The 9,964-nt window shown below is 46.5% G+C and overlaps 1 protein-coding gene across 3 annotated transcripts in view; it reads right to left on the reverse strand.

Moving 5' to 3' along the window:
- Positions 1–7,501, reverse strand: part of LOC139048144 (mitotic checkpoint serine/threonine-protein kinase BUB1-like) — a 373,386-nt gene extending 365,885 nt beyond the window's left edge. The window contains exon 1 of one of the 3 annotated variants that reach the window (XM_070522664.1): positions 7,185–7,501. In XM_070522664.1, the coding sequence (XP_070378765.1) occupies positions 7,185–7,315 (131 nt within the window). In that variant the 5' untranslated portion in view covers positions 7,316–7,501. The remainder of the gene's footprint in view (positions 1–7,184) is intronic. The other 2 variants (XM_070522663.1, XM_070522665.1) reach the window with 2 other exon arrangements.
- Positions 7,502–9,964: the final 2,463 nt, after the last annotated feature.

A 9,964-nucleotide genomic window follows, 5' to 3' on the forward strand; every position in this document is an offset into this window, starting at 1 on the left:
TTTTTCCATGTATTTTAGCTTGAGAAATTCAATAATTTCAGTGAATTCCTTGAGTCACATGAACGGCCTGGGTATGTGCTGGTTATGTGAGGCTCGAAAATCCTTTTGCCGAAGCGACGTCCGACATCGCCAGATTTTCTGCAACACGGGCTCCTTAACGCTATCATGTTGCAATTGCAGCATTGGCACATTTACCAACATTGTTCAGCAGCACAGGTAACGTATTCGGGAACCAGGACGTTCAAAGTAGCCTACACATTTCACCATCATTGCTGGTACTGTTCCCCAAGCTGTCCATCATGCAATACAAGGCAGTCTTGTTCTCCAAGATAACATTCCATATATTCAAGCTGCTTATGACGTAATGCTGAGGTAATGTGGAGGGCGTGGCACCTTTTACACCACCTTTAGCTACCCAGGAAAAAAGTTCATACCACCAGCATGAGAGAAGGGCTACGAGGTTCTCCCTGCGCAATTAGAAGCAACAGCGCTGAAAATAGCACGCATGAATGAAAAGGAAGGAAAGAAGGACGGACTGCTTAGGCTAGTTGGTCTTGCATTCCAGTGACACAAAGCTGGTGCAGCGTAAGCAGATACAGTGGAATGCGTTTGCAGCTGAATGACCTGTGTAACAAAGGACTGATATATATTGTGAATGCCTTTACAACGAAGACCACTACAATGAATTTGCCAGTGCAATGAAGGACTTTGCTGTCCCCGCCAGCTGATTTGTTACTTTACAACAAATGACCACATAGCAGTGCCACCACTGCCCTCCACAGATGTCAACGAGATAGAGTACATATGCTCCAGTTAGCTGTAACCGAGGTGCACTCTGTGCTAGCTGCACACTTGACAAGCGTTCCGATGTCACTAGTAGTCAGAAATTTTTCAACACTGGTTGTAATGTGCCAGCGGGTGCGACGACTGACGAATAAGTCACATTTATGACAATGTGATGATGTAATCGTTACTGACTACATTTTCAAAGCTGCCTAGGGTGGAAAGGATACGAATGTCTACAAAGGCATACTGCCAACCTGAAGATTTGGAAATTCACAAAACTATCACGATGGGGGGGGGGGGGGGCAGCACTTTTTTTTTTAAGGAATTTACCTTTAGCGACAAGCTTGTTTACGTTTTCACAACCGCAAGTGAAATCGTGTCTTGGAGAGTAAAGAGCGAAAGCTCCACTGGGACACAATATATTTTTGCAATGATTTTGCTGTTGCTGACTTTGCCTGCTTCAGAAATTTCTCCGTGTAGGTTTGCTCGAAGCAAGTACCACTCTGGTGCCCCTTGACCATCAGCAGACTTTCATGTTTTCTCACACACAGATGAGCAAAACTCCATTTCAGTTTTGTTCACAGTGCTGAATATTATGGGAACGCATAATAAAATTATGTACGCTGTTTAATGAAGCAGTTTCCAGAGCTTGCACCTGAGCAACTTCAGCCATCTTGAGATTGATGTCTTCTAGCGGGAATTTGTGGCGAATGTAATCGCATGCTGCCGTTAAGTACAGACATACAGCAGAGAACTGCTCTCTCTCAATGTAGCTCAGTGTCTCAACCACAGAGTAGGTTTTGCTGCCAATGACTATGTCTTGATCACCTTTCTGGTTCTCTGCAGCTCCATAGTCAACTTCCAGCAATGAATGACATGCCTTGACAACACCTGGGTGCACAAATCTAGTCAGCAGATCCTTGAAAAGGCAGTTTACACACGCGGGCCATGTCTTTGGCGAACTTAGCGACGGTTTTGTTGGGTCATTGAGCCCGTAACTCAATTAGCTGCTGGGCACGGTCCCGTCAGTCAACACTCACAAATATATCAAGGAGCTATCAAATGTTAACAGAACATTATTCCAATTTGGCCGAGGAGCAGGACGTAGCCGTCATCCTGTTGCAGCTAAGCTTGAGATGCCGTTTTTTTCAGTAAAGGCTATTTTCCATGTAATTCAGAGTCGTGAGACGTAGCATTTTCTCACTGAAACGCATGTATTTCAGCTCCTCAGCGCCTGAAACGAGGGATAATGTGGCCAGACAGTTCGACAAACAATTCTAATACATTTTTTTTACTTCTTAATTTGCAGGCTGCTTTGATAGTGGACCACTCCAAAGTCTGCATGCAAGATCTAAGCTCCGTTGTGATACACTGGATCTTCGGCACCCAAGACAAAGAGGATGCACTGAAAGGGTGCAGGCAGGGTGCAACGGACTTGTCTGAAATTTACAGAACTGATTTTTGACATTATCCGTGTATAGACTTCACACAGCACATATATCAAATGATATTTATTTTTAAGTGGTACTTAGAAGACGTCACTACTAAATAAGGTATGCTCCCTAATTTTTGCAGTTCAGTATTTAGTCTAGTCACATGCAATGAAAACTTGCAAACAAGGTTCAGTGCTTCTGCCACATACGGTTTACAAGCCTTTGTTCAATAAATGGTTCTAAAGCATTCGCTGCATTGTTTACTTGTGTGCTGACCTTACAATAGTGTGCATGTGCAATTGCATTACAAATATATACACGGTGCCTTTGTTTAGCTGCACCAAATTTTTGAATATTGCAAGTGGCAGACAGGACAATTCTAACCCTGAAGAAATTCCTCAATAAATGCGGCTATTCTATGAAAAATCTGAATGCTTAATGGAATAGGGTAATTACACTAATCAACTAATTAATTTACAGTGCATATTTCACTTGTGGAATAGTAGCTAGCATGTTTGCCAGGCATAACCACTCGGAACAAATTCTGACAATGGCACCGATTTCAAGATATGTGCCATCAAACTTGGTATTAAAAATGCGCTGCTATCCACTTACATTGTTGTGAAAGCACTTTGAAAGCAAATTGTTGTGAAAGACAAAAGTAGTAACTGGAACACAATTCATTTCATCGGACATTTTAAAAATTAGTATCTCGAACTGGTTTAGTTCCGACAATTCGTTCCAAGTGAATAAATGCCTTTTGAACTCGCGTGCTATAATTCGTAGATTGAAATATGTTCCGTAAAGCAATTAATTAAACAGTTAATGAGTGCAATTAGGTTAATCATTCAATTAAGCATTTTGATTTCTCATAGAAGGAATGGCCGCCTTGTCGTGTAATTTAGCGCAAGGGTTAGAGTTGTGCTACCTACCCCAGGCAATTTTTTTAATTTTGGTGCAGCTGAAGAACACCTGGTATAAAAACAAATACATATAAAACATACATAAACAAGCGGCCTACCAAATTCTGCTAATTATCATCGGGCCAAGCATGGTCCTACTGTGGCTAACAGTTGCCCATTCAGGTTGGCCAAATGTCGCTGGCCGTAACGTCAGCCAAAGTGAGGCCAGTGTCAATCCTCAATTGTGGGCTGCGCTTGGCAGCTGACCATGGGCGAAGTTCGGCCAGCGACCTCAGGCCAAAGTTGCACAGAGCACTCTTGTGCCATTGGGTTGCCGCATTTACCTTGTTGCAGGCAATATTTGTCATTCCATAATACTGAATATTTCGTGAATTTATGAAACAGTTCCTTTTTAACGACAAAAAGGGATGGCTGGCACCTCAAAGTCTATATAAGACAAGTTTGCTAAGAATGCAAGTTGACTTTTGAATTCCTAGACTCAAGAAACAAAAATCTGAAAAGTCCGACTTCCAACTTGTTTTGCATGCTGCAAGAACAGAACTCGTCCATTATGTCATCCTTTCCAAAAGCTTCCATCCACGTGGAGTGCGACCGGAGGCGACCCATAGTTTTCGCTGTATTGCACGCAGTTGGCGAGGATTTGGAATGTCAAAGTAAAAGAAAATGCTACAGACAAAGGTTCATGGTAATGTTGATTGGAGTTAAAAACAGGCCTCACGAGAGCATCCGAGATTATAATAAAGCGAGCGGCGCAGGGTCTTCAACAGGACACCCAAGGGGCGACGGGGGGGCCAAACTTTCAAAAAGAGGAGTCCGGGTTGCAGCCTTGGCATTCCCACTGTCCTATTTGAGGCGCCGACAAAGTATGCAAAATAATGACACGCTGTTTACACTTAGCACTAGCGCAAATTGTCGCTTTTCTCGTGGCGTGACAGAAGTTAGCCAAAGGCTATGAAATGCCGGCAACGTATCGAGCGACTGCGCCGACAGAATATTGACTCCCCACAAATTGCCCCTAGCACTACAGCAAAAGCCAAGCACATCGCCAAATGGAAACCAAAAGCAGGAAATGAAATGTACACCGCAGTTAGCGTTGGTGGAGTCGAGTGCGAGCATGCAGATTGATGCACTCCACCCGCTGCTTTCGGCCATTTTCAAGCAGTGCTGCTTTGACAAACACGAGTTATGGTGTACTGGAATAAGGCAGTGTGTCATACGGCGGCTAAAAATGCCTGTTTTTGTGATGACCTCCAGGGGTGCTGGAGCACGCCAGTCTACTCAGAGAGGCTGAAATAATCTCATGGGTGGCGGCAATGAAAAAGAAACCTGCCATGAGTAACTACTTAAGAGGAAAAATCGAAATCAGGAAAGAAACCATTTATGATAACTCAAAGGGAAGCTCATTACTTTTCGGAGCGAGATCGGTATGCCTTAGAACACGCACCTATAAAGCGAGATATAAGACGGAAGAAGAAGCATGTGCTTGCTGCGGTAAAGCTACAGAGATTATGGAGCATGTTATATTAGAATGTGAAGACGTCGACCCAGCGGTCGATTTGGGCACCACTGGCCTCCTTGAAGCCCTTGGGTTCAGCGAAAGCAGTGGTAAAGCAAACATGTCCACAATAGGCATTAGTAAGAGGCGATTGGTGGAAGAAAAGTAGGTAAACGACAAAAGACTGAGACGTACGAAAGCACAGTTCGCAATCGGGGATCAGAAAATTTGGGTGTTGTAGTTCACAATGTTTTTTCCTCTTTTTTATTCTTTAACCTAGGTAGGACATTAGGCAGTATAATAGCAAGAGCTCGGTGGCGCAACCTACCACCCCGTTCCAAAGGGGATGCTCATAACATAACATCCTACTGCAGTGCCACCAGTTGCTAAAACGGAGTCATTGCTGGCAAGAGGAAAACTAATGGTACAACACTGGGCCGCCAGGATCGGCAGTTATGGTTGTCGCAGAGGTCATGCCCATACGTGCGGAGCTCACAGATTGCTTGCTGTGGTTTTCCCTGCCGCGTTCGCACATTATGTGCACGGAGAGCGCTGGATTTGTAAGTATCTGTGCATGTGTGTCTCGGTGCGAGTTTGTTAGTTCGTTTTCTTCAGTGAAACCTGGCCACTGCCTTTCAGGCTGATGCAACATGAAAAGAATCCCATGCAACCCACCAGGCACAGTGCAGGTGCTCCTTTCGGGCTTCTTATCGTCCTGTGTTTCTAAATACTAAAAACATATGCGTGCTTACAGAACAGAATGAGTAGACAAGTATGTCTTCTGCAACCGAAACGCTGCGCGGACGATCAGGAACACTGCATGATCTGTGGTTGGAAACGCGCAAGCTTAGGCGCCGTTATTGATGTATCCTAACAGTCTGTAGTGTTTATTTTTTTTTTATTATATTACCTTCAATTGTTGTGAGAGCGTTTTAGCTTATGAATGCAGGGTTTAGCACTACATGTTTAAATTTTGCGCGCTAGGCGCGCCGGTCGATCGTTGTGCCCTACTGGTGGCGCCCGACAGGCGTCCTAAGAAAACTACAAGAAATAAATTTGACACCAGGATCAGGTACATAAACATGCAAGGCGGTAGAAAGAGAGCGAAGTGGTTAGAAATACAACAGCAGTTAAAGGACGAAGAAGTAGGTGTATATGCCTACTTGCTATGCTATGCGAAACACATCTCAGGGATCTAGAAGACCCACCGTTTATTGAAGGCTACGTCTGGGAAGGGAACAATAGAACAACAATGGAGAGGAAGGGAGGAGGAGTAGGTATGCTGATACATCAAGGAACAAATTGGAGAAGAATAAAGTTAACTTGCAAAGAACATGTCTGGGTATCAGGTACAATTGCCGGTAAAGAGAAATGGCTACGAGTAGTTTATTTAGGGACAGGGGCCAAATACAGGCAAGAGAACAAGGATCTAGTGAAGTGCCTCAATGATGATATAAAGCAGTTTGGAGAAGGTGCCGATATTTGTCTGCTGGGTGAGATGAATGGCCACATCGAGGATCTGGATGGATACACAGATTGTAATGGGAGGTTGATGCTAGACTTCTGTGAGCGACACAACCTAGTTATAGTAAACAGAGAAACAAAGTGTGAGGGACAAATCACGTGGGAGTCCCGTAACAGACAAACGACCATTGATTACTGCCTAATGTCGCAGGGGTTGTACAGCAAGCTCGCAATAATGGAAATAGACGAAGAGGGGAAGTACAGCCTCGGAAGTGATCATAAGCGTATAGTATACAGTTGGGAGCCCTGCTTAAAAAAATGCAGGGAAGTCAAAAAGAGTACACAAAATTAAATGACGAACAAATAGCGCAAATATTTTATGCTGCTTTTTACAGTAAAATACATCAACTTAAGTTAATAAAGCACGCGTCACGCTAGTTTCGGCGCCTATATTGCTGCCCTCATACCGGCAACACTGGGGAGACGTCGCTCGAAGTCGTCGCTCGCATGGGGTGCAACTTGTAGGCGACGAGCGAACGCGACAGCCATCTCCATCGCGTCGCTTGTCGCTGTCGCGTGCAAGATCGCTTGCATGGGGTTTATACTTAAAAGGGTAGGAAGACGTATTTAAAGAAAATCGAGAATTTTAATAACACACAGCGCAGGTAAATAAAAATAAAAGGCAAAATAAAAAGCTGAGCATGGTGACAACTGCCATCACCCCGTTTCAAAGGGGACGCTCCTACCTTCCATCCAATCCAACCCCGCTACTCCTATTGTTTTGCTGTACAGACGGCACACTGCCCCATTCCACTACACCATACACGAGTTCCAGCCATGCCGGTAGTGAGCATACAACCGCGAGTACTTCACTGCATGTTAGGCAATACCACCTAAGTGGCCCCAGCTACCCACCAAATCATTCGAGCAACAAAAACGCGCCACTAAAGCTTTCCACGGGAGCCAGCTTGCCAGGCCAATGTAAACTGACTCATTCGCGCACGTTGCCTCGCAGGCGTGCTGCGGGCACGGTGGCAGTGCACCGCCCCTCGCAACGCAAGGCCTGCATTGGACAGCGCTCACCGTCGTATCTGCCTGAGGTTTTCTTGGCACTGTGGAGCCAGTGCTGCCTGCAGCGACGACATGGCGCGGCCATGCCTCAATGGCTGGATGTTCTCCTTGGACAGCTCCCAGTCGCCGCCGTCACCCTCCATTGCACCGCCAGTTCACTCTGGCACGCTCGGCACTGCCTCTCTACAACACTGCCAGCAAGCTAACAGCGCACAAACGCCGTAGGATACTAGTGGGCGAAACGTAAGTGTTAGAAAGGTAACCCGCGAGCACGAAGAAGCTTGGACAACGCGCGTGCACCGCGATTCAAATTCGTTGGCGCCAGTTGATTTGACAACCAGGTCACGTGGTATATAAAATGCTCTGCGCATGCGCGACGGTGGCCTGGGCCACGACAAAAACGTTGGCCACGACCTACTGAACTCCAGACCTGCACAGATCTCCCTCATCCAGCACGCCTGGTCTAGTTCGCCCCTTTCGCCGCTAGGGAAAGAACGTACGAGCGGAGTGACGCTAGTTATAACCTGTTCGCTGTCGTCTGCTTCTCCGATCTGTTCAGCGCTTGTCTTGCCATTTGGGCAGGCACAAAGCTCTCGTACTGGCGGTAAATTAATAAATTCACAAATATACAAAAGAAAACATATTTGCGAATGCTTTGCGTTTGAATAGTGAAAATACAAGAGGAGGAGCGGTGCAAGAAATGTAAAGAACGAGCATAGGTGGCAGCCGCAATGCTAGATCGACGGCATAAATTTCCCTTTCCTAGCCTCCATAAGAAACTGGAAAAATTGTCTTAAAAAGATTCATAGGATAATCTAGTTTTTTTAGTTGTTTACAGATAGCCTAGTGTCGTATATGACATGAGAATTTACTGCTGTGTGCCGTAATTAAAGGCAGATGACCTGGTAAAAGTATATAGTAAAAGTATTCACGAGTACAAGTCCTCCGCCCGATATGTGCAATAGGTTGATCGATTCTGTTTCAAGGAAAGGTGAGCATACCTTGTTTTTATTGTCGTTGGTTGCCTAGCTCAGTAGAAAGCTTGCAAAAAATAAAGCGATCCCAGTGCTATAAAACGTGCTGCACTGCAAGCCTTAAATCGTCTCACGGGACTCTTTTCAAACTGTAAAGCTAGCTTTTCTGCGTGGTACGGCGGCAGCATAAAGGTGGTGCTTAACATACGTACGCAGTGAAGCTGTATGTGTAATTCACTTTTTGAACTCACGACGCATTCACGGACAGCTTTTAAGAGTTAAAATGAGTGGTGATCGTTCTGTCGTCGAATATTACGGTGGTTTCAAGTTTCTAAAGAGCGCAGAAGCGAATTTTACAACGTGTAGAATAAAACTGTTGTGTACTTTGCGAACTCTATACACAATGTGATTTATAATAATCTGCTTGAAAAAGGCAATAGGAGCGGCTATTTAACGCTATTTTAGAGAGCAGCGGACTACACGCTCCGACATTTTTTAGGTTCGGGCAGTCAACTTTTGGGGCCAAGTGACCGATCAAAGCCTTGTGACATCACTGTCACTGTGTTAGCAAAAATCATCAACTAGACAAGCAGTTCGTCACAACAGCTGCCGTACTAATTACAACGCCGCACAGCCGCCCACCGCGTAGCAGACGAACAGGTTATAAAAGCGCCACCTACGGCCGTCGGTTGAACGAAAGTGGGCGCAAGCTGCTCCCATAGAAGCCGGATATCTGTGCAGGTCTGGAGTTCCAGTAGGTCGTGGCCTGGGCAATGCCTCCTTTACTAGATGCCAGCCGCGTTGCTCGCTTTCCCATTGCGGCGGCGGTTCCCTAAGTTAAAGTTAGTTCAGCATAAATTCCGTGAGGCGGCGCTCGTTGCCTTTTTAACTTCGGCCGGCGGATGTGGCAGCGATGGCAGAATGCTCCGCCGGCTCTTTATATGCGCGGGCGTCTGTTAGCGAGCGTTATTGCTGGCCTCCGAGATGGCAACAAACGCCGTGGTAATCTCAGAGGCCGCAGCACGTGATCTAGGTTGCAGACGTCCGCCACAAGCGGCGCTCGTTGCCTTTTCGCGGAGGAGAGAAAAGGGAGAGGGCCAGGAACCAAGTTTACGGACAACGCGGCTACAGTGTAACGCGGCTGGCATTTAGGAGAAGCGTGCGTGTGCGTGCAACCACAGAGTTTCTCACTATATTATCTAAAGAGAAATCTGGCGCTGCTGCGCTGTGGTTTGTAAAGTGGTATTCGTGGTATGCATCACGTATACATGGGAATGCCTCCGGTATATTGTGACTTCGGATTGGCATCGTTCTCGGAAAGCCGGACGTTCATTTGAGGGATCGCCAGTCGTTTGTGCGCAGGCGTAAGAGTGGGCGCGAAAGAGAAAATTTAGGGGCTTTTGCTCATGCGTGTATTCCCTAGTTCGCTCCGCCGCTGGCGGCCCTCGCGGTGCACCAGGAGGGCACATGTAACCGGCAAACGGAGTCCTCGGGAGGGTACCTGAGGAACTCTATGACCTGAGGTTATAGAGCAGGCGGCGCTGGATCTCCGAGGCATCCAAGGGCTAACGGGGGTATCAAAGCTGGAAGCAGGGCGGCACATGGGTTGGGGCCGCGGAGGCCGAAGCGTGCCAGGGGGTGTTCGCATAAAAATAAAAAAATTGCGGACAGCCGATCTCAGTACAACGCCGCGCCCCTGCCGCAGCTGGATTAGCGCATGCGCAGAAAACCGCCCCGCTCCGTGGCGCCTGTCGTGGAACATCGAAACAAATCTTTCGCGCGCTTTCTCTGTCGGTAGCGACCGCGGATGGGACTCTT

This window comes from Dermacentor albipictus, chromosome 7, assembly GCF_038994185.2.
Source record: "Dermacentor albipictus isolate Rhodes 1998 colony chromosome 7, USDA_Dalb.pri_finalv2, whole genome shotgun sequence".
In the NCBI taxonomy this organism is placed as follows: Eukaryota; Metazoa; Arthropoda; class Arachnida; order Ixodida; family Ixodidae; genus Dermacentor; species Dermacentor albipictus.